General features: G+C 37.2%; 1 protein-coding gene across 2 annotated transcripts; it reads left to right on the top strand.

The window, feature by feature from the left end:
- The first annotated feature begins 287 nt into the window (after positions 1-287).
- Positions 288-25,199, top strand: LOC105043215 (V-type proton ATPase subunit a3). 2 transcript variants are annotated; one of them, XM_010920683.4, is made up of 19 exons: positions 433-620; positions 1,952-1,988; positions 5,660-5,704; positions 7,963-8,085; positions 8,193-8,300; positions 11,459-11,569; positions 11,650-11,823; positions 12,622-12,759; positions 14,680-14,787; positions 14,990-15,097; positions 15,214-15,362; positions 17,264-17,417; positions 21,793-21,953; positions 22,023-22,229; positions 23,488-23,671; positions 23,748-23,831; positions 23,913-24,112; positions 24,528-24,587; positions 24,671-25,199. In XM_010920683.4, exons 2-19 carry the CDS (start codon positions 1,974-1,976, stop codon positions 24,873-24,875), a joined length of 2,334 nt encoding a protein of 777 aa, XP_010918985.1. In that variant the 5' UTR covers positions 433-620; positions 1,952-1,973; the 3' UTR covers positions 24,876-25,199. The 2 variants fall into 2 exon arrangements, with proteins under 2 accessions (XP_010918984.1, XP_010918985.1); XM_010920682.4 differs by lacking the exon at positions 1,952-1,988 and having other exon boundaries at positions 288-620.
- The last annotated feature ends 441 nt before the right edge of the window (positions 25,200-25,640 follow it).

Genomic DNA, 25,640 nt, shown 5'->3' with positions numbered 1-25,640 from the left:
GATTGGTTTGGTTGGATTTTTTCGAATTTCGGCCTTACCCTTCACCGGAAATATCCGAAAACAAAAGGAGCACTGCATTAAAAAAAATAGAGTGACTTTATCAGTTACCCAATTTTTTCGTACGGGGAATGCAACTAACGAGCCAACGAAATAATTCAACAAGAAACACGTGGTACACCTCTGACGACCGAGGAGGGTAGTAATGATTCTTCTGTGAAGCCGTCCGCTGTCGTAACATATTACATCACTTATCAGAGCGTGTTTCTGGTATTTGGGAACCCCGCGCCCCCCTTCCTACCCTCCTCGGAAAGGAAGCAAGCCCGGAGACGATCCCGCTTCCCGATCGACCGCTCGATCCAGGGATCGAGCCGGTGCGAGGGTTGGGCTCTGATTGAAACAGAGGTCGAGAGAGAGAGAGAGCAAGAGGAGGAGAGGAAGAGAGAGAAGAGGAGATGGGGGATTACCACAGCCATGGTGGCGGGCGGGGGCATGGGTGCTGCCCCACGATGGATCTAATGCGGTCGGAGCCGATGCAGCTTGTCCAGATCATCATCCCCATCGAGTCCGCACACCTCACTGTCTCCTACCTCGGTGACCTCGGCCTCCTCCAATTCAAAGACGTAAGTTTCCTTTCCTTTCTTTCCCCAATTCTTTCTTTGATTATTGTGGAGGGCTATCGTTTCTGCCGTCATTGCCGTGATGAAACCCTGGACCTGTTGTAAATTTTTGTGGCGCTGGAGTTTTGTGTAGGGCTTCTTTTTCTTGATTGATAGGACTGTGGGGCATGTCCTTTCTCTGATCTTGGATTTGGGCCCTGTTTCTATCAGAGAGAAGGGGAGAGAAAATGCAAATCCCCTGTCTGGTTAGGGGGGAGAAGAAGAGAAACCCATTTTCTCTTGCGTGGTTTGAAATTTAAGAAGAGAAGAGAAATCTAAATTCTTGTGTGGACCGTAAGTCAGGAGGAAGAGAAGAGAAACGGAGAGAAATGATTTCTCCGGACCCCTTTTTTAGTCTCTCCCCGGAAGTGGAGAGAGTTGGAGAGAGAAAGAAAATTTCCTCTTTTCTCTTCTTTTCCCTTGTGTCTCAAATTCTGTTCTTTTTTCTTCTCTTCTCTCGAGTTCAAGGTTCTCTTCTTTTTCTTTCCATCCTCTTGTTTCATTTCCTTTATTTTCTTTTGTCTTCTCCTCTATGTATCCAAAGGGGGACTTAATGTGGTCATAAAGATGTTTATTTTAATACTCGATTTCGTGGTTCTCGATCGTTTCTTTTTTGAAAATTTTCAATAATAAAAAGTCAATCTGTTGTTCTCTCTCATTTATTTTGAGTTACGGCAGATCTTCAATTTTGATAACCTTGCCATAGAGCATAGAGCATGTACATCATGCGTGTTTGATGAGCTAATCAAAGAAAGATGATAGTTGGACATGTCTGATTCCCTCCTCTCCTACTCAAGTAGCCTTTTGTTTTTCTTTTTTTGGGAAAAGATGGGTAAAGGCCGAAACTAATTTGGCGACATAGGAACAAGATACAGCAGAGGTTAGCCTCCAGTAACCCTCTTGTATTTTTCAATTTTAAATTATCACGAGTTTGGTAGCAGGAGCCCATGTTTTGATTGATTGATGTCAGATTTCACTCAGATGGTTGTGTAGGACTGACTGATTTTGTTGGAGAATTGGTTTGGCAAGCATGGAATCTCATATTTTTTGTGAATGGGGTATGGATTTAGGGTTACAAGGAGTTAATGCCAGTCTTTACGCGTGATCACTTAAACCCCTTGCACATGAAGACTACTAGAACTTTTATCAGCGTTACGGACACAAACTGATCAATCATTTAGATGACATTGTAGAAACATTACCTATACTTGCTATTAAGATATTGTTCGGGCTTGATGACATGATCAGAATGGAAAACTCGAGTTTGATAGGAATTGTAACGTTGCATTTTACAGAATATGGATAATATCAACAGGAATGCTACCCATCAAGGTGCACTCTCAATACTTATTTACCATTACTGCTTCCATCTTTCTTATGTCTTTTCTTTTCTCCTTTTGTCTTTTTAACTAACTGAAAGATTACTTTCAAGGAATCCATCTGCACGTTCTTTTGTGATTTCAGTCTTCAATTTATACCTTGTGGTCTGTTTTAGTCGATCATCTTTTTGAGATCCCAAGTTCCACCTATAACATCACATAGTTGGTCTTCAACCTTATTGTAGAATTATTCTATCTATATCATCTGACTTCATGGACTGATCCATGACAATCTAATCTTGATACCTTTCAAAATAGCTCTGAACCTGATGCCTATCCTCTGATGTCATAGTCTAATAGAGAATACATGGAGGATGGATAATTGGTCTTGTTACTTTTACATGTGGCTGTCTCCTTTGAGTAGTGTCATGTCATAAGCAGCCAACTTAGTCAAAAGGTTGGAATCCAGGAATCTGAGTTAAAAAAAGCCAAGTTGAATTACAAGAAATAGTGGAAAAGAGTTGACGAGACTGCAGAGCTTAGTAAATCTGGTTGGATTACACCTATAAAAAAGGGTCAAGCTGCATTGATGGTTTAGTTATCATACAAATGACAGTAATATTTCCTACTTTGCATCTTTTTTGCTGACGTTGTCATTATCTGTATAAATCCCTGATATGCACATGTTTCTCTCAACTTTTTTTACTCAACTTATACATGTGATTAGGGTTTATAATCTTTGCTTTCTTACATGCCTATCTAAGGTTGCTACTTGAGTACTAGGTAAACTTAATTCCATGTTATTCTCCATCTATCTTGTCTATGGGCATTATGATGTTTAGCAAAACTCTAGCATCTAATTTGTATGGTAGTGATTCCTTGTATTAAAGCAATTTTGTGGTGTTGTTATTAATTGCGCCACGTTAAATCCCGAGCATGGACCCACCTTATCTTTGCCATATCGAAATTCCCTTTTCCTACTCGTACTGAAAGGGGAATTGGCCATGTCCTTCACTTTAGATGGACTTTCTTACTTTATTTTAGATTGCTACTTGAGCAATATGAAATCAAATTTTAAGGTTCTTTACCTCCCTAATAGATAGGCATTCTGATGATTACCATAACTCAGTTGTCTATTCCATAATTGGATAGTTTTGATTGCTATTGAACATTTAATGAGAAAACCTTGATACAATTATGCATTTGTACAGTATGAACTAAATTTGTTTTTACTAGAAGCAATAGGTCCCATCATTCTTCAATAGATAAAAAAGAACGAATCGAGAACATTTATTAGGGCTGGAAACGGGCCGAGCTGGGCCGGGCCACACCCATACGTGAGCCCAGCCCGAAGTATTTTTTCGGACTTTGGGCCGGGCTGAAGCCTGAAAATTTTTTAAAACCTCAAGCCCGAGTCTGAGCCCAAGCCCGAATCGAACCCAATCAGGTCGGCCCAAAGCCGAGCCCGAGCCTAAGACTCGACCTGAACCCTCTCCTTCACCCTTTGTTTCTCTTTCCTTCTGGGTTCCTCTCTCTCTCTCTGTCTGCCCCTCACGGTGGCCACTGCCGGTGGCGGTTTGATCCACAAGCTCCGACGCTAGCACGGCCTCTTGGTTGGGGCCCTTCTCAAGATTCAACCTCGATCGGGAGTCTGCCCCTCCTCGAGAAGGGGATTCTTGTCTCCAATCCGTCGTCCGACATCGACCTGCTCGACATCGGTGGTCGTGGCAGCGGCACCACATCCAGAGGAGGTCTAACCTTGGCTCCAGCAAGATGTTGAAGCCCACCACGATGAACCTAGTCTCTGACAATACAACTTCAAGACCTTAGTTTCGATACCAAAAATGGCGATTCGGAGGGGGGATTCGGTAGGATCCATACGTAAAACGGCGAATGACGATGGTCGAAGATGGGAAGACTGGCGTCGATGATGGCTGATGAGGGAAGACGGAGGACCGATGTCACTGCGTTGGCGATGGCAGATGGGGGAAGACGGAAGTCAGAGGCTGGGATGGCTGATGCCCGATGGAGGAAGATAAAAAATCGGCGTTGGCGATGGGGAAGATGGAAGACGGCGATGGGGAAGACGGACACACATCAGGGAGGGCCACCGGCTAGGGCTTTTCAGCCTCTTTGAGACTTCGATGGGGGAGGGGAAGTTGGGAGACCGAAACGAAGACAGATGGAGGAAGTTGGCATCGATGGTAATTGGTAAACAATTATTTGGGCTAACTCAGATGGATTTGGGCTAACTCAGATGGATTATTCAGGCTAAATCAATTTAAATAAGAATTGGGCTTGGACTGGATATTCGGGCTCTTGATCGAGTTGGACATCGGGTTCGGGTTCGGGTCGGATCAAAGATATGTCCGAGCCCGGCTCGAAAGAGAAACGGGCCCTATGTTTCAATCCAAGCCCGGCTTGAATTGCTCCAGACCGAGCCTGAAGCCCGATCCGAAGTCAACTCGACTCGATGGGCCTCGGGCCGGCCCGATCCCATTTCCAGCCCTAACATTTATTCTTGCCGATGCCATCTTGCCACTGTTGCTACTTGCTACTTCTATCTAGGTTGAGCCCGTAAAGAAATATGTTTTTGTCAACATATTTCTTTTTATATAATTCCAATTTTTGTTTCTCTTTTTTGTTGAAATGTAGTTAAGAATTTGTTAAATTGTTTCCTCCAAAGTGCCAACTAATTTTCATAGTTCTTTTTTTGTGTGTGTGTGCGCGTGCATTTGTGTTTTCCTTCGTCTGTGGTTCTCATTTGTGGTGACTGTGGTCCATCATTCCCTGAATCATTTGTCCAATCTGTAAAGTGATTAATCAAGTGATGAACACATTTTTCTGTGATTTTTGTCATATCAGCAATTTGTTTCATTGATTCCTATGCCAAGAGGCATGATATTCCGTATTGGCTCAAACCGGCCGGTATACCCATACCGTACCGGCAGAGAATCGGCAAGGTTCAGGCCAATTTTTCGGTAAGTGGCCTGAACCGGACCATACCGGTCGGTGCGGTATAGTATAGGCCGGTATGGTGCGGTACGGCATCGGTACGGTTTGGTTTTCTCTTTTTTTTTTGGATTGTTGGGTGGATTTTTTTTATTTTTTTATTGTCGGTAGGGCCGGTACGATACGGTACCGTACCGGCCGACAACCAGCATGGGGTGCAGTACCGGTATTTAAAACTTTGCCAAGAGGTACTATTGTTTATTAAAAAAATGATTTCTTTGGTTTAAACATCCTACTCAAGAAAGCATGCTCAATCGAGACATAAAATTTCAAATGAATTAAACATGTATCTCTAAGTTGGACATATAGAATAGTGAAAAATATAAACCTCTGACTCTGAGTAATACTGTAACTATTTAGCTTAATGTGAAATAGAGTTATGTACTTCATATGTTTATCTATTTGATTTTAGTGGTTCTTTTTAAATTATTTCTAATTTTTTATCCTCTAAAGGAAGTTACTGTTTGTGCTAGTATTAGGTTTTAAACCATAGTCCACATGGTTATTGTTTTGGTTTTTAACCAATTAAATCCTGAAGTCAGTGTAGGATTTAAACTCTATAATTGACATGATGTAGCATGATCTTAATGCTTTAATAGTTTTTCAAGTTTGATTATTTGCTAATCATGTGCAGAGTATTTTACTTTGGATCTGATATATCAATTATTTCAGCTTAACGCAGATAAGAGCCCTTTCCAGCGGACGTATGCTAACCAGGTATTTTCTTCATTTTCTTTCTCTGCATTTACTTAATCTAAAACAGTATTATGTTTTATCAAAATATTCTTCCATGTGAATTTTCATCTGTTGCTCCTCATCTGGATGTTATGCAAGTTCATATAATTAACCTTGGTCGGCTTCTCTCCAATTAGTACGGCTGAAGGATTACTGAAATCCTTGTAGACTTCAGTTGCCACATTGCTATAAACCATTTAGACCTTAGCTCCATAATATTTTGTTCTGATAATGTGAAATCTTTGGCTTGTTTAAGTTCTCCTATCCTTTGCAGTAAAAAACAGAAACTTGGATTGCAGTTTCTTTTTTTTTTTTTTTTGATAGTAATCAACATACATGACCATGAGAAAGCAGTCCTATGTTCAATTGGTTGTATATCACTGTCACATGTTATGTGCTTAATAATCCGAAGCCTTCGAATTATGGATGGTAATCTTGGTATTACTGTAAATTGTTTTTGGCTTTGAAATCATAAAAATGATAAAAACATGTTACATGTTTTATATTTCGTTTATATTTTAATTAATCTTCTAATTTTAGAGAAATGAGGGTAAAGAACTAAAAAAAAAAGGCAAACAGGCCTTATTAGGTTTTAAAAACATTTGTCATCTTTTTGACTGATTTAACATCTTTGTTAGTAAAGTCATTTATTACTTAATTTATTAGAACTTTGTTTGAGATTTTTGTTCTCTTTCTGGTTCATTCTCTGTAATAAATTCCTCTCCTTGTAAAGGCTTGATGAGATCATTGTTACAAATACATGGGATATGATCTATTGAACTGGTCATCATAGCTGGAATTACTGCTTTTTTTTTTTTTGTTGCAAATGATGCAATGATCAAATGATACTCCAGATGCACCTCTCCATAAACAACACACTCTGATTGTATGTTGGTTTTGTGCCTATCTTGAAATACTTTTGATGGTTAGATCTGTGATTAGGTAAATAACTGGGGTATATGCAGGCATTCAATTCTAAGAAAGGGATCTTTCATATACAACAGAAGGGTCATGAGAGCAAATCACCTGCTTGTTCTAATCATAACCATAATGAACAAGTTTAATTTGGTTAGTTTTCTGTTTTTTGGATTGTGTATTGGTGATTCATTCATCTCAAGGGATAATTTCAATTATCATGTTGAGTGTTTTCCTTAAATTTTCTTTATTACAGTGTAATTGCATTTTTGTTTTTGGACTTCACTTTCTCTTTTGAGCATACATAGGCTTGTCAAGTGGACATGTTTGACTTCCTTACAACATATATATTAAAGTTACTTGATGACCATGGAGAATTAAAGTTAACCAAGTGGGAATTAAATGAAGCGATGGATGGTGTTGTCTAAAGGAGTGAAAACAAAGGGTGATTGTTTGATTGCTCTTGTATTTTGCACATGTCATGCACGTGGTCTATTCAAGAGAAGGGACTATTTGATGAATGTTTGTGACTCTACCTATCGAGATTGTTTGGAGTATATTTGGTAAATACACCCTTGTACTCTTTATTACTTCTCTTGTTCATACATCTAAGACTGAACATGTTGGGGTATACATTTGTTGTGTATATATTGGAGGGGAAGGAAGTGCTCACACTCAACGGGACCACTTGTGACGATTGAATACATAAGTTTTGAGATGAAAAGGTAGGAAGTTGGGATCCGTGGGCCCCAGGCCCTGGATTGTGTTATAATAGTAGAGGAAATTTTCATTTCATTTTCTTTTTTTTGGGTAAGGTTCATTTCATTTTCTTCAGAAAGTAAATTTTGTGTTCGGATGGCACCTTTTGTATATCCTTATAGACAAATCAACTTTTTATGTTAAATTGGCCTACCTGTAAAAGTTTTTCAAGTTGGGACATTCTTCAAATTTGACACATCACTACATTCACAATGCTGAATTTTAATGTTATTGTCCCTGGACATTAATCTATCTTGTAGGTCACTTTCTGATTTTCAAAAATGGAGCTGATTATTTCTCTTTAGTTATTTGCGTGACCATTCGATATGTCACAGTTTTCCCTGCTCCATTCTTTCCTGATTGATGATTTGCTGTCATCATTTCCTGTTAAATGTTATAATTGCCCATAATTGTTGAGTTCGGACATTTTACAAATTAGACATATTATTAATTTCATTGATTCATTCTATTAAGTTTTTTTCTGCATGTTGAAATTGATGGGTATCTGCAATAGTATGACCTTGGTTAATATTGTGTACTTTGTACTAAGTTTAAACTGATTGCAGATAAAAAGATGCGGAGAGATGGCACGCAAGTTAAGGTTTTTCGGGGAGCAAATGACAAAGGCAGATATATCACCTTCAGCAATGCCCGTCACACGGACTCATATTGATCTTGATGACTTGGAGGTTTTTTTTTTTTTTTTTCTTTCTATAGCTAACTGACATGTGGCTATGTCTATGTATTTCATGTACAAGTTTGAGGATTTATTGTAACAATTGATGTGCTGACATAGGTAAAACTTGGAGAGCTTGAAGCTGAGCTGATTGAAGTCAATTCAAATGGTGAAAAATTGCAACGCACTTTTAATGAGCTATTAGAATATAAACTTGTCCTTCAGAAGGTATAGGTTTCCTTCCCTTGCAGAATGCATAATACCAACAAAAGGTTTATTATGACGTGGTAATATAAGTGTTATAATGCTTATGTCAACTCTAGATAGTAGTTTTGTTACCTTGGAATACTTTATGCCGCTAAAAGTAGCTTATCTTGGCATGCATATTGATCTTGTAATTTTACTCTAGTGCTTGTTCGTACATGGCTCATCATTTACAAGAAAAGTATTAAAAAAAAAAGAAAAAAAGTTTTCTCTATCATATGTGAATCAATATATTTCATTGATTCTATCCTCTGATTGATTCATTGTTCTCTTTGACGTGCATGCCTGAAAAATATAAATAATTTAACTCTCATATGGTTGCTAAGCTATATGTTTTCCATTATTTTGCTCAAAATAGAACATAAGCCCAGAATGCACAGTCCAGCCTCATCTGAACATGTGCTTTTGAATGCATGGTGAATTGATCATAACTTGCATTAGTTACCATATATAAATATAAATTGTAAACATTTTATATCAATTAAACTTTTCATACATACATATATACACAAATATGCCTATCTATTTATGTGTATATATGTGTATCTGTGCATGCAAGCTTGCATGTGTGCATGCTTGCATGCCTGTATGCATGTGGAGATAGATCACATGTTTATAATCCTTGACAGGATTACATTGCAGAGTCTGTGGATGACATCCTTTTGATCTGCTTACTTCCAATTTTGGCTGTCTACTACTGGCCTTTTATTGCAGATCATTTTTTCACACCTTCCTTTAATCTTATTTTCAATATTATTTTATTTTTAGATGATAAATGATCAAATTTAAAGGAAAAGGTGAGGTCTGACTACTGTTCTTTAGGTTGCCGATACATCTTCAGTCAAGTTTAATTATTGTTATCATTTATCCTTATTATTAAGAATATACAGACCATGTGATAAAGAATTTGTCCATAACTGTACTCTTTTCTAGATCATTTGGCGAGGCCTACATCCTTGCATTTATATGCTGGCACTGCAGTTATGGACCACACAGCCACACTTATGTTCAATACTAAAATTACTGGAGTTTGAAGTCTCAGTTCAATGAAGAAGTTGATGCTTTGTCCACTAGTGTTGCTTCTTTTCTGCCCCAAAATATAAATGGTCCAAGAACTTAAAAACACATCCAAACGCAGTCACTGTTGTGAAAGTCATGCTGGGTAAGAGGCGCATACCCCAGGCGCCTCTCTTTGGCCCAGGCACAGCCACTTTAAAAAGGCTCAGAAAAAAAGGTACAGAGGTGCATGCCTTGTTGCCCTAAGGCGCCAGAAAGACATGCCTTGTTTAAGTGAGGTGTTGGCATAAATCTCAGCTGTCCATCAAACAAAATGGCTTCTTTAGTTGGGGAAAAGGGGGAAGAAAGTAGCTTGGATCTAGGGCTGGATTTGTTACTGCCTTCTCTATCAATCACCGCTCCTCTCCTGCAGCTGCTGGCCTCTTCCTTCAGCAGGTGGACCTCTTCTGGTAGCAGCAGCGGCAGGAGGAGGGCCTCTCCAGGTAAGTTCTTATTCTTTGTGCTGGAACAGGTATTGAGTCACTCTGTTTTTTTCTCCCACCCATTCTTCTTCCCCTGCTAGAACAGGGGCTCGAGCCCTTGGTTTTCTTATCCTTCTTCTTCCCATTCTTCTTCTCTGGTTCTAGAACAGGGACTGAGTCCTCTGTTTTTTCCTTGTTTTTCCCGTTCTTCCTCCTGCGCTGTAACAGGACCAATTCCCCTGTTTTTTTTTCCCCTTCTTCCCATATTGGATCAGGGACTGAGCCCCCTGTTCCTTCTTTAAACAGGAGCTCTCTTTTTCTTCTTCTTTTTCTTCTTGTTTCTTCTTCTTCCCGTACTAGGACATGGACCAAGTCCTATCTTTCATCTTCACATAGGAACCCTTTTGCTTCTTTTTCTTCCTTCGTCTTCCTGTACTGGAACAGGGACTGTGTCCTTGGTTCCCTTTTCTAATAGGACCATTTCTTTCCTCCTGCCTCTGCTTCCTGCTGCCCTGTTTTTTCCTCCTCCTCCTTCCTCTGCTTCCTACTACCTTGTTCAAACAGGGACTTAGTCCCTTCTTCGTGCTGAAACAGTGGACGTAGCCCCTTCTTGTTCTTCTTGCTGAAACAGGGGACTAGCAGTCCCTTTTCTTCTTCATATGCCCAAATAATTGCACTACATTACTAGGTGACAGTGTATATACTCTGTCTCATTACTTGTGTTGGTAAAATGATAGTTTATTATTGAATGTGTTTAATATCATGAACTCATTATTATTTATAATTATAATATGTGTTTTTTTGTGCCTTACTTCGTTCGAGCATGCACCTTGCTTTGCACATTGTGCCTAGGCTCCAATAGACCTTAGCACCTTAGTGCACCTTGAGCCGTTGGTAGTCATGGTTGACGAGGTGGCAACACTAAATTATTTGGTGAGTTTGGGTTTTGAGGTATGCCTTTGGAGATTCTAATTCCTTTATGGTAGGATGCAGATTTTGAAATCTAATGTGATAGAAACAGATGAACCTCGAGCGACAGTGACTTATTTTGACTCGTCACATTGATTTTAGAAATGATGTCTATGAAGTGGCATGGAGTTATTTGATATTGAAATTCATGCATCTTTTGAGTAAATGATGAATTGAATATATTCTTGTCTGAGAGATTTTCTCATTAGAAAACATGCTTGTTTGGTTTATGAACCAGATGTTTTAACTCTTCATTTGTCCAATTGTGAAACTGTCTGAGACCCAGTGCTGTTTTTTAATGTAGATGCAGAATTATTTCATTATTCTTATTTGCAGGTGCAATTATTTGGTATATATCTGTAGTAGTCCTTATAAGTCGTTATTGAAGAATCTCATATTATTTATGTAAGATTAAGTGGAAAGATAATAATGCTTAGTCCATGGATTTATCTTTCTGGAATTTGATGAGTAGAATGTTTGGTTTGTGAACCAAAGTGTGTTTCTGTTACATGGCTACTCTGTTCATGGCCTTAACTGTCACTATATCTCTGCTTTTTTTTTTTTTAAAAAAAAGAATAATTGCATTGTGAAAATGCATCTGGGACATTTTAGAAATTAATTAAGTGAAAATTTCCTGTCATTATACTGTGGTATGATTTTCTGCCCTATTTTCAGGCTGGTGAATTTTTCTACTCAGCTCAAGGTCATGCTACGGCCCAACAGAGAGAGATTGAAGCACATCAAGTTGGCGATGGTTCTCTTGACAGTCCTTTGTTATTGGAGCAAGTATGATTGCAAGCATACTCCGTTCTCTTTCTATGTTCGTTTTCTTCTGTATGATATAATTCTAGCATATTCTTGTTCAGGAAATGTTGGCAGATCCATCAAAGCAAGTAAAACTTGGGTTTGTCAGTGGCCTTGTACCCAAAGAAAAGGCAATGGCTTTTGAAAGAATTTTGTTCCGTGCTACCAGAGGCAACATGTTCCTCAAACAAGTTGCAATTGATGATCCAGTCACTGATCCAGTTTCAGGAGAGAAGGTTGCTGTTTTTTACATGTAAATTTTATGCTAGAAGTCATTAAACTAATGTCTAGTCTGCACATGATTTTCTAATTAAACATTTATTTACATCTGATTCTGCTTATGATTTTGTTTCTCCAATATTTGAATCCACACATGCATGCATCATGCTGAGGTGCATGCGTCTATGAGATAACTTGTAAGCATCTTGTTGTCATGATTCTCATTGTACTCTTGAGCAACCGGATCCACTTATTTGGCAACAAGAAGAAAAAAAAGTCTCAAGAATATGTTTGTCTGTTCTAGTTCATACACGTTTGTTATTTATTTGGTCTAAGGTGGAGTTCTAATTATGTTTTAAACTAGAGTATGGCATGTGCGATGCATGTGGCTTGGAAAACACGGATAGTGGTATGTGAGAATGCAGAAAGTGGGCACATTGGTGAGTTTTAAGATTTCCATAGGGGAAGGATTCTAGAGACTTTTAAGATGAGTTCACATTGGGGATGGATTCTAGATGTTTACCTTGGTAAAGTATTCTAGGTATTGAGATGATAGAGTTGGAAAAAAATGGGAAACATTGCATGGCCTGGCCAACGCGGAGATGCTGACATCACAAGCACCTCATGTACGTGAACTCCATTGTCTGGGTTATATGATAGAATAGACATAAATACTCACTGAATATTTTGATTCATGAATTCATGTCAAGTTTACTAGAATCTTCTGAGCATGCTTATTGATGGGAGGTAAACATCAACTGATGCTAGGTCTCTTCCATATGCCTATCCTGTAGCTTATACTTTGCCATCAACAGGTTGGTAAAAATGTGTTTGTGGTCTTCTATTCCGGGGAAAGAGCAAAGACCAAGATTCTCAAGATATGTGAAGCTTTTGGAGCCAATCGTTATCCATTTACAGAGGATGTGGGCAAACAAATGCAGATGATTGATGAGGTTTGTACACCCTTTTGTTGCTAATCTACTTTATTCCTTGTGGTAGTTGTAATTATCTCAATTTATAACGTGCCGGACATTTAGCTTCGTGTTTCTTCAATGTTATTCTTCTAATGTTATTTTTAGACCTGACAACCTTTCATGTATAGCTCTTCTTCTTTCATAGCAATTTCAGTATCATAATATTGTTTCTAAATACTGTATTTATTCATCAAAAACATTTATCAATGTGAATGGTTTAGGCGCTGTGACTGCTTTCGCTCTTCATTTATCGTGAAATAATACTGGACATAAAATTGACTCTGTCTGCGATTGTACTGTTCTCCTTTTCTAATGTCTGGTTTTCCAGAATGTCCATAATTTTTTAATGATATTTTGATGATCAACTTCGCAAGTTTTTTGGGTGTTGGTACGTTCTTCTTCGACCTGATGCTTGCTGTCAGTCTTAGGGTTATGATGTGGTTCATACTGCAAGGCGTGCATCTTGTCAGGATTCTTTCGCAACGTAGTTACCTGTTGTCAATCTGGTTGTTTTAGCTGGGTATGTGGGCTAATTTTCTAGAAAATTTACTTTCCACATTGTTCTTCAAGTTTCAAATTTCATACTGTATTTTTTGGAGTTGACAAAGAGTCCATGTATTTTGATTTTAATATGGACTCAAATTTTATAAAGTTCAAAAAGTCTTCTTTGGTTTCAGAAGTTAATCAGTTCTGTTTGGTAAAGTAACCACGAATCAGTTAGACATATTGTTTCTTGTTTGCCATAAATGTTGATGCATGGCCAAAACATGTTACCTTGGCTGGGTTGATGGCTTGATGGTTTTAAACATTTACTTTCCAACTTGCTCCTCAAGTTTCAAATTTAATATTATGTTTGTGGAGTTGATGAACAATTCTTTGGTCTTCGATTTTAATATGGACTCATATTATATAAATTTACAAAAGTATTCTTCAAACTTTAGAAGTTAATCAAGTTTCTGTTTTGTAAACAAGCATCCATGGAAAAATACTGTTTCTCTATTTTTCTTAAAACTTGATGCATGGCAGTACAAAATGGTACTGTTAGATAAACAACAATTTATTGATCTGCAAAGATTACTAGCATTCGTCTTCAACCATTTAGCCCCAAAAGAAATATTTTGCATAATAGGCACCTTGACAATGGTGATTATGCTAGGAATATTTGAGCCATAAATGCTTTATTTTATTCCCTCATTCTGCAATAAGTTGAAAAAGATGCTATTTCTTCATTTTTATGGGATTCTTAGTTGATTGTAAGCGTTGCTAGGCATATAGACTGCAGTAAGCAGGGTAATTGTTCCCTCAGTCTGCAAATGGTTGGAAAAAATATGCTATTTCTCCATTTTTATAGGATTCTTGGTTGATTGCTAGGTTTGTTAGGCATATAGGTAATATTGGTGCTTTATGGATCTGTATATCTTGTTGTATTGTTTTGAACTCCATGCATGATGATTTTTGTTTGACAATATCAGAGAGCATTATGTGAGATGATCCTGCTCATGAAATTTTGCATCTTCATCAGCATTCGAATAATGAATTATGGCTGCTAAGTTAAAGATTTTGCTTGTTGCGCTATTTGGTAGATTTAGGTTGCAGTCAAATATTTCAGCTTTTATTGCATTTTTCCCTTTTTTTTAAATTATTAAGCTTGTCTTCTTACTCTGTATTCTTTTTCTTTTTAATTAGTAAACTTGTCTTGTTATTCTGTATTCTCTTTTGGATGGCAGAAATCTTGATATATTATTTAAAATTGTCTAGATAGTATTGCTCAATTAACAAGTGGGTATGAGACTTGTGTTTAATTATTGACGTGTGATGTGACTCAAATTTTTTTTAAAAAATTCGTAGTTATTAGAACTGTATGGTTTTATCTGAATTTTGGAGCTACTCGATTTTTAGGTGTCATGGAAAATCTCAGAACTGAAGACCACAATAGATGTTGGATTAATTCACCGCGATAGCATACTTAAAAATATAGGCTATCAGTTTGAGCAGTGGAATCACTTGGTAAGTTTGAATTTTCTGAATAAGTTTTTGTGTTAAAATCACCCAGGTAGAAATCCTTTTTCCTGTTTCTTGTGAAGCTATCATGGGCTTCACTTATTACTTTATAGTTTTCTTTGGGTACTCGAAAGCATTTGCTCAGTGCTATGTCAGCATAGACATGCTTTAGGATTTCTTGAATTGCACTAAATCTTAAATATTCTAGGTAAGGAGAGAGAAATCTATATACCACACTTTAAACATGCTCAGCCTTGATGTGACCAAAAAATGTTTAGTTGCTGAGGGATGGAGCCCTGTTTTTGCAACTAGTCAGGTAGCTCTTTCCGACTATTATTTTGATGTTCTGAGATTGTATTTTCACACAAGTTTTCTGATATCATAGTGCTGTCTATCAATTGTCCATTAACACTATCGAGCTCACCTTTTCAGGTTCAAGATGCATTGCAGCGGGCTACCTATGATAGCAACTCCCAAGTTGGCTCTATTTTCCAGGTTCTCCATACAAATGAATCTCCACCCACATATTTCCAGACCAACAAATTTACTTCTGCATTCCAGGAAATTGTTGATGCCTATGGGTAAGTTGAATGGGTTTAACAGGAAGTTTCTTTCTTTCCTTTTTTAACATGGTAATATACAAATACTGAACTGTTTATGACATTATGTAATACACGTGTGCTATGTGAAGGTATTAGAATGCTTGACAAAATAGAGAAAAGGCCATCCACTTCGAAAATTATATTACTATGCAAAGGCTTGATTGGCTCTAGTTTTGCTGCTTGTGTCCTTGAATTATACGCCATTTTCAGTCTCTGAGCGCCTACACAAAAAGGGAAATGATCCAAAGCAAACTACTAGTGTTAAGACTTAAGATACTAATTGTATAGCTATAAACGATGAAGAGAACATCACAATCATCAGTTCTGTTACATTGATGTCTACTTAATATTCATCATAATGAAGTTCTGACTCACAGAATCAAAAAAAAATGATGATGCAATTTTTATGGAATAGCATTGTATTCTATAAAAGTGACATCTAGAGATGTTGCCAGAGAATAATTTCCTGAATAGTGAATGTTCATGAGAATAATTTCCTGAATAGTGAATGTTCATACTTTATTCTGTTGCTGAACCAAATAATAAATTTAAGATATCAATATAGGAATTATGGTTATTATAATAAACATGCCAAAAAACCACTACCCTTGCTTAATTTGTGGGATATTGTAAAGTGAGCTCAAGAATTGGTTGTACTGCTGCTTGTTTTACATTTGTAAGCAATAAGAGAGACCTATACCCCTTCTTGTCAACAAAAAACCACCACTAATATTTCAGTACCTATTTGTTAGGCTGTGGCTTATATGATTTGTAGCCACATTATGGGTCCAGATATCGGCTAACCGAGCTACTTCTGAAAATGTTGTTGCCAGTTGCCACGCAGATGATCAAGCTCGATTCTTTTTTTTTTTATCCTTGTGTTAATCTTTTCAAAACCTCTCTTACTAGATTCCATGCATTAATGATGCCTTTTGGGGAAACATGAACATTTGTTGCCCCTATTGGCATCGTTTTAGAACTTCCCTTTTTCTGTATCTTTGCTTCCCATGCCCCTTGTTGTAGGTAGGTCTGCAAAGACAGCTTATGCATGACCATCATGGTTAAGATTCTGCATCATGGTTAAGATTCTGCATATAGTGGTGAAAAACACTCTTCATCGTGAACATCCCCGAGCTTCATTCAAATTCTTTAATACCACCACCATGTCTTGCCCTCTTGTTATTCTTCATCCAGAATCTATAATTTACTCCTTTTGTTTTAAAAGTTTAATTCATATTTTTTAAGATGCGGATTGCAATTATATATTAATTAAACATCCTAATACAGGCATGTAACTGGAGATGTCATCTAGAGACATGCTTATTTTGTGTTTTTGGCTGATCTTGCCAACTTTTATGACATGCCCACTGTAGATTATTCATTCAACCTGATCTTTAGGGATAATTTCTTTGGAAAAGTTTTACTAAACTTTGTTCTCATATTATAATAAAATTATCCCATTCTTTGTCAAAGGAAAACAGTCTTCTGTGAATCATTTTGGCTAGTGAATGTATATGTGCATGCACATATAAAGCAAACATTAATTGGCTGTTGGATGACTGTTATGTTCCTGGAAGCATCTATTTCTTGTGAATCATCTGTTTCTGTCAGGGATGTTAATTGACGAATAGTATACTGTGATTGTCTCCTGCATTCTTTTTTGTTTATTCAGATTCTCTAATTGTATGCATGGGCTATAAATAAGTTGACACACTGATTTACAGTAGTAAAAGGATCATGTGGCTTTTTTATAAACAATTTTCACCTTTTTTTCATTTTTTTCTAATATCTGATATATTGCAACATCAAGCAGCTACAAAATAGGAACTTGATTAGTCAATTTTCTAGAGAATCTAAATTATGGGTTATGTTCATTGCAGGGTTGCCAAATATCAGGAGGCAAATCCTGGAGTTTACACTATCATTACATTTCCTTTCTTGTTTGCAGTCATGTTTGGTGATTGGGGTCATGGTATTTGCTTGTTACTGACAACTTTGTATTTTATTATACGAGAAAAGAAGTTGTCTTCTCAGGTCAGCTCTTGAGGCATCTTTCTTTTAATGTATATGCTCCAGTCCTTATGGCTGTGAAATGATGAGCATTCTTAGTATATCATTAACAATTTAGTTTGTGTCTTTTAAGTGTTTCCTGTAAATTTTGTTTCTTTTTGAAGATGCTACTCTAAGTAACACAGAAGTTTCTATATTGAAGTCTGCATATAATTATGCCTCGTGTCTGTTTAATTATTTCATGATCATGACAATTAAATATCTGAAATGTTGCATGCCATAACTCTACAAGTTAACACCTAGAAGAAATACCTCAATAACACAGAGACAAAAGCAACCTGAATATTTAGCACTGTGAATTTATATTCACATTGATAATAGACTGATGAATAAAATCATAATAAAAAATTATTAATGCTGTCATATTGTTGCTACACAGTTTAGCTAGATTACCTAAAACCATTCATGTTTAGTGTACATGTGATTTGCCATATTTTATATGGTAACCAGATGATTTCTTCGGCTAATTTCTTAGACCATGTGAACCATAAATTGCATGACTGAAAAGATTCCGATGAGAACTTGGTTTCATGTTTTAAGAAGAAAAACAAACTCTTCTATATCTAGGAAAAAACATTCAAAAGATTAAAATTTAAAGGAAATTTGGCCTTATGGAGAAGACTCGCAACAAACTCATGCCTATCTTCATAGATATGCTCAAGTCTATATATGATGAATTGGAAGTTGGTACAGACATGTAAGAGCACTGGAGCTGTAAATGCATCTGAGGTGTACAATCTTACATACAAAGCATTGAGCTCAGAGGTGCAGTTCAATTTGCTAGGGTCTTTGTCTAAGACAAATCCTATAGATTATGATAAGAAACAACAATGAAGGATCTAGGTACATAATGCCAATTACTTGTGTATGGGTTTCTTTGGCTAAGGGAATAATCAAGGCTAGATCATCTAACCAAAATGTTTTCTCCATTATTAGTGTCAGATTGGTGTTTAGGACTTACTAATGAACGAAAACTGTCATGTGGAACTTTGCCCCTATTTCTCGAAAAGAAAAAAAAAACTAATGAAGGAATTTGTTTTTCTGGGAAATCTCTTTATCTTATAATTGGTGCTTCAGAAATTCATGCAGTTCTTAGTATCAGACACTCTCTTCCCTTTTATTTTTGGCTCCTATGAATTTAGAGGAAAATTGAAGGGTTGTTCCTCAGTTGCATGAGCTTAAGCTATTTAAATGGGGAGGCAATTCTCCTACAATGTCTTCTAGCATTGAAGGCCAGCCTCTTGCTTTCCAAGATGCCTTAATCCAGAAACATGTACCAATTTAGAGGGTCAACGTTAGGTTGGAAGCTGGCCATAGAACATGTCAAGCTTTATTCATCATGCTTAATCCTGTAATCAATGCAATATAGATGAGAGAAGATTTGTCGGTCAAGATATTTACATTTTACACTACAGTTTACAAATTGTATCGGTTATGGTAGTCAACAGAGAACGTTCTGATTTTGGATAGATTGAACTCGAGTGCACTATCGATTGGTGTTTTTTTGGTCTTCTAATATGCCCATTAGGTCAAGCACTTTTGCAATTTTGTAATTGTAGTCTGTTATAATGGACAGATGCTGCCATTGATGTTAGTTGGAGCAGTCAGATAGGTGGCTGTTTAGCATCAAAAGATTACAAGTCCTCTAGAACGTATGGCCCAAATTACCTGTAATGATCTGCCTGAGAGGTTCTTTTTATAATAAACATTATGTTTCTTATCTTTGTTGTGTGAACCATAGTGGTAGGATTCACAAATCACGTAAAACAGTGGTTTGGAAGTAGTGCCCATATACGTAAACTGAGCATATTTATAGATCTGGGACAGAAGTCAAGGTTTGGTTTAGTTTAGAAGAGTTGTTGGGCTTTGAGGGCTAAATAAGAATTTTATTTGCAGTAATGCTCATAAAGAGTGAAAAAATGTTCAGTGTCTGCTTTAGAGTTTTAAGGTTTAGTTTTTTTCAGAGAATCATGAGGCCTGTTGATGGATATTTCAGATGCTTCTCTTGTGAGACAACTAGGAGATTTTAGACAGATTAGATTTGTTTGCCAGAATGAGTGAAGGAGTGTTTTGGTGGAGGTGGAGGGGGGTTGGACATAAGAACACAGCATGAGTGAAGAAATCTTTTTATTAGAAAAATTCTGATGCGTGTCCCTGGGTACAAAGAAACAGGCAAAGAAGATGAGTTTAAAGAAAGAAATGCAAGAGTCAATACTTTCTATCTTATACTTTATTCAAAAATCCACTCCTCTTGCAGCTGACCTTTGCCTTAATTTAAAGGTGCTTAGACAAGGCCCCAGTTTTCACACTTTCAAGCTTGAATTAACCTTGATTCATTTGAGGTATCAAGCTGTTTGAAAAAAATGCTTCCATTCAGCTTGGCTTAAAGTTAGGCTCAATCAAGTTAAATTGAATAGGAAACACACCAGGCTTGATTTAGAATTTCAGGCCCAAAATTTCAAGTTGAGCTTGATTAGTCAAGCCTTCTCAATGACACCTGTACATCATAATAAGGTTTGCAATACCAGTTTTGGTATTGTACTGGTAGCATGTTGGTATAATGACGACACATGTTCATTTGGCGTATCAATAATTGGTATACCCCTTGTACCATGTATCAGTTTGGTACCAATACAGTATGGTACACACCTGGTAGGCAAGTGGTACTCAGCAGTACAATGAACCTTCCATCAAACCATGATGCAAATTGTGAATCTCAGTTTTATAGAGCAACTGTAGTGTGCAGGTAGTTGAATTATAGCATGGCATATGTGTGGTATGCTGGTAACTATGCAATTGGCATTTTAAGAATACTAGAAATAAAGAAAAATCATAAAATAGATAAAAGCTAAAAAAGATACAATTAAAAATCTTAAAAGATTGAGTAGACACTGCTGCACTTATTCAAAGCTTATTTTATTATGATATGACATGTTAACCTGAAAAATAACCCCATTTCCTAATAAAGTATTTCTCAAATTTTAGGTGCACTAATGCAATGGAGAAATCTATGAATTATAATGATGAACAATAAGAAAACAAGCAATATAGATATATGACTGATTACTAAGTATGAAATGCCTACTTGTTAAACCAGAGGTAATGTTTAAATTACCAGTCTTTGAAAAGGCACTCAGAAATTGATCTCTCTTTTCAATAGGAGTTATTGGAGAAGAAGTAATCATCATAACACATATACACTTAGGCTGCATATGCAAGTTAGCTGGGCCTACATAGGCCTTGATCTCTCACCACGCAGCACAACACCAGTAAGATGTATGCAAGTGTCAAGGTGGCCACATGGACCAGATTTTAAAACACTGTTCTGGATATGTAATCATGACACCAGAAACCTTAAAAGTCAGCCAAAACTAACTTGTACAGCAATATGATGCTTCATAAGAAACTCAGAGAATGACTAATGAAAGAATCAACAAATAGCCTAAAAGACTTGATTTGATGTCAATTATGTATTAATATATCTTGGTCTACGAACAATTAGTTTTAGATCCTCCAAACTGAAATCCACCTTTGCGGTTAATTTTAAATTAAACCCCTTATGCTCTACCTTAAATGTGGAAGGGGTCTTTGCTCATAACAAACCTGTTACATGAGTGAAAGAAAAATGATTATACAAGAGAATTTAAAGAAAACATTAGCACAATTAGGGAAAAAGAACAAAGAAAGGGATATGGTATGCAACCTTCTTCTCTGGGTTTCTGAAAATAAGCTGGACCCGAGAATGGTCTTCTTCTAAATTAACCCAGCTCTCCATCCATGATAGTATGTTGACCTCCAGATGCCTTGAAGATAACTTGCACATAATGGTTGTCATATCACTTTAGGTGGAATGCTGGCACAACAACTAGGTATTTGTGCAGTGTACACTGCTTTGCGGCAGCCTCAACATTCATCTGAACATAGTTTGCATGGAAGAAGGGAAACTAGCTATGTTGACATCACTAGTTCTCTGTAGATTCTGCATCTTGATGGAACTGGATTGTCCTTTAGAATGTGGAACTTCGATTCTTGAAACATCATCTAGGCAGAGGTGAGGCATATAATAGTAGCCATCTGTAATGGATGTGCCACAATATTGTTATAGATGATCAATTCTGGTGAGTAAAATTCTAGCTTATCTAGCTGATAAGAGCATAGATCACTGTCTCTGTTAGATGGAAAATGAATTTGGAGGCTTCTTTATATGTTTGACCTATAGGCCTCTTTTTCTGATTTATCATGCCCTTGAATGCAGCAGGTTTTTTGTAATTGCCCTTAGCTAGGATTTCTTACTTTTGCTAAAAGTTCAATCTCATTGAATTGTTTTGATGCTTAACAGAAGCTCGGAGACATAATGGAAATGACTTTTGGTGGTCGCTATGTGATTATGATGATGGCAATATTCTCAATTTACACAGGACTAATCTATAATGAGTTCTTTTCGGTCCCATTTGAGCTTTTTGGTAAATCTGCCTATGCATGCCGTGATTCTTCCTGCAGGTAGAGAAAAAATTCCACCTGGAAAGTTTTTCATTGTTTATTACGAGACTTATTATTTTTTCCATTTAGGGATGCCACTACAGAGGGATTGATTAAGGTACGACCGGCCTATCCATTTGGTGTGGATCCAAAGTGGCATGGTACCCGAAGTGAGTTGCCATTTCTCAATTCATTGAAGATGAAGATGTCTATCCTTCTTGGGGTGGCACAAATGAACCTTGGCATTGTGCTGAGTTACTTCAATGCAAAGTTCTTTAGGAATAATTTGAATATCTGGTAATTTGATCCTGCCTCCACTTTTGCATGCAGATATCTTTTAATGTTGACGGTACTACAGTGGTTATATGGCATATTTAGAGCTTCTCATTGTATGCCCATTTCATCATTTCTTATGCTAATTTTAACCTGCTATCTTGGGGACCAAAACGATAATGTGGCACTTTGTTGAGGTTACTAAATTGAATTTGCAAGTCAACAATTTTCATTCCTACTAAGTTTGAAATTTTTATCCTGGTCAATCACCTATTTTGTTGGAGACGTTGCACTTAATATTGTTGGGAAGTGACAGCACCTTGTGCTTCTTCCTCCTATCTCAAACTTGGCATGGTGCTCTGTGTTGGAGTACTATGAAAATCATTTGCGATGGGTGATAACTTCATGGCCTTTCAGAACCACTTGAGTTGGTAAATACTGTGTGCAGTGTTCATATGGCATGTATGTATGATTATCTCTGTGTGTGTGTGTATGTGTGAAGGGGGGATGCACTCTTGGCATACACCCAGACGTGTACACTATACTCAATCTATGATTATTGTTAAATCTTTAGGCAGTGGGTAGCTAACAAATTTGGCCATGGTGGGGCATCAAGCTTGTTCTCTACAAATCTACATTAAGTAGACTTGAGCCAACAGTGTGAGGAGTGAGGACTTTTACACATCCATCTGAAATGCCACCTGGGTATCAGTCTTGATGAACATTCATGGCAATGTAATTTTTTTTCCTGTGCTATAATTTGCTAATCCATCTCTTGCTCCATCGTCCCCTCTATGCATACACATACTATGTTGCGTGTTAATGGATTCTCACCACTGTATGGCAATGTCACCTGCAATATTGGTTATAGTTTAAGCTTCCAAACTAGTCATCATTTTTTACTGGTGTCATCTCTAGTTCAGGGATATGACGGCACTGTTTTGTTTGTGTTGTTGCTGCTCCCATTTCTAAGAGAGAAGTTTATAATTATCAGGAATGTGTGAGGCATTTTACCCTTTTGTTCTGTTGAGGAACTTTTGGGCATCATCTGTAGATATCTAAATATTTCCCTGTTTGTAAAAAATTAGAACCTTATAAAATGGTCCTGCTGTTCCACCGAGTTTAGATTTTGTTATGGATATCTTGTTATGGTTGTGACTGATTAGCATGCATCACATAAGGCTTGTTATCCTCATCATGGATCACTCGTATCCATGCACAGCTATGTATTTTTTGGTTAAAAGCAAGTGTAAATTTGGTGATTGTATGGATTCTGTTGCAGGTACCAATTTGTTCCTCAGTTGATTTTTCTAAACAGTCTGTTTGGTTACCTGTCACTACTCATCATTGTGAAATGGTGCACTGGATCAAAAGCAGATCTGTACCATGTAATGATATATATGTTCCTCAGTCCAACAGATGATCTTGGTGAAAACCAGCTATTTCCTGGCCAGAAAACACTTCAGGTTTGTGCATATACATCCCTTCATATTGTTCTTTACCAATACAACATGAATGCTACTCACTTTATCATTTTACCAGCTTGTGTTACTTCTGCTAGCCCTTATTTCTGTTCCTTGGATGCTATTTCCAAAGCCCATTCTCTTGAAGAAGCAACACCAAGAAGTATGTGTCTATCTTAATTGCTCGCTTTTCTGATAGGCCTTGTGTAACCTGTAATAGTTATGTGGATGCCTATTGTTTCAGAGACACCAAGGTCAATCATACACGATGCTACAGAGCACTGAAGAAATGCTTGAGCTGGACCATGGTCACAGTTCACATGGCCACGGCAATGAGGAGTTTGAATTTAGTGAAGTTTTTGTTCACCAACTCATTCATACAATAGAATTTGTCCTTGGAGCAGTCTCCAACACTGCTTCATATCTCCGTCTCTGGGCCCTCAGGTACACCTACCATCTTGGTAAAATGTAATCACTGATAATGGATTATGCAAATATATTATAACAAGAAAAAAGTTAGCTTGCTACACCAGATCCGGTTATTAGGTCAAAGAAGATGCAAATACCCTTGGTTATTATTAATGGGATTATATAATATGAACAATATGCTCTTCTGTCTGCATATGAAAGCTGCTGATCCTTGAAGTTCATATGTTATGTGCAAGTTCATTAAGTCACATGCATGTTCTTTTTTTTTTTTTTGGCACTAGTTTAATTGTCTTAATTGCCAAGCCCATATTAAACGTGTTAAGGGTTTTTATGCTTATGTTTTCTCTCTTCTGCGCTGCTCTTCGCATTGGTTTACACTGGTCCTGTGCATAGCTATTGATTGGCACCATGTTTGGGTTGATTTCTGCAGTCTTGCTCATTCAGAGCTGTCAAGTGTGTTTTATGAGAAGGTCCTCCTCCTTGCTTGGGGGTAAGTATCTGTGTTTTGCAATTTATTTTTCAGATGAGGAATAATTTTTGTATGCTGATGGTGAACGACTGGTTGTGCATCAGGTTCAACAATATCATCATTCTCATTATTGGTTTCATTGTGTTCATCTTTGCCACTGTTGGCGTTCTGCTTGTGATGGAAACGCTAAGTGCATTCTTACATGCCTTGAGGCTTCACTGGGTGGAGTTTCAAAACAAGTTCTACGAGGGAGATGGATATAAGTTCTCACCATTTTCATTTGCATTGCTTGCTGAGGATGAAGACTAGGATGATATTCTTGATTCTTATTTTACATGTAGCAGTTGGATGGGCTCAAGCAGCCTGAGTGGATGCTAGCTTTTGTAGATGGAGAAAAATGCCAGATCATTCTTGTTCTCCTTTTATTGCAAAGGGAGGAAGGCCAAGTGAAAAAAATGGCCAGGCAACATGGGTGTATTGTATAGACAGCTGGTTCGTTCTGTTGCCTTCGTATAATATTTATTCTTGATTGAAATCCGGTAAGGCAATTCAAGATGATAATAAATCCTGGAGGACATGACCTTATTTTACTCATGCCCGTCAATGGTAAGCAAAGTTCTTGTTCTTGCATTATCTACGTTTCTGCTAGTTGTCCCCTTTCTTTTCAACATCCTCACGTTCTAGTCATTGAATCTGGTTAAATATTTCCATATTCTCGTGCTATGTATCTTGCTAATGAATTTGCTGTAGAGTTCAGTAATTATAGCCAGTGTCTGAGAGATAAGGACATCTTAGGCTTGTAACAGATTTTCTTTCAAGTTTGATCGTGACAGAATTTAAAGACACTACGTCAGGTGATGGATCCTGCTATATAGACAGTGATGCAGGCTGCTAGTTTGGGTCAATAAGGTGATAAACATAGTATTGATTCATAGGTCATGTCAATAGAAGTTTGAGTAAGCTCTAAAGTTTCATTATATATTTGTTTTTACAATTTGTAAGCTTTATTTTCTGCTGGTAATAATTGGGATATCTGAAAATGTTGTTACTTGTAGCAACATTAAACATGATTTG

This window comes from Elaeis guineensis, chromosome 4 (genome assembly GCF_000442705.2).
Source record: "Elaeis guineensis isolate ETL-2024a chromosome 4, EG11, whole genome shotgun sequence".
NCBI lineage: Eukaryota > Viridiplantae > Streptophyta > Magnoliopsida > Arecales > Arecaceae > Elaeis > Elaeis guineensis.
This window is presented reverse-complemented; position numbering and strand designations above follow the sequence as displayed.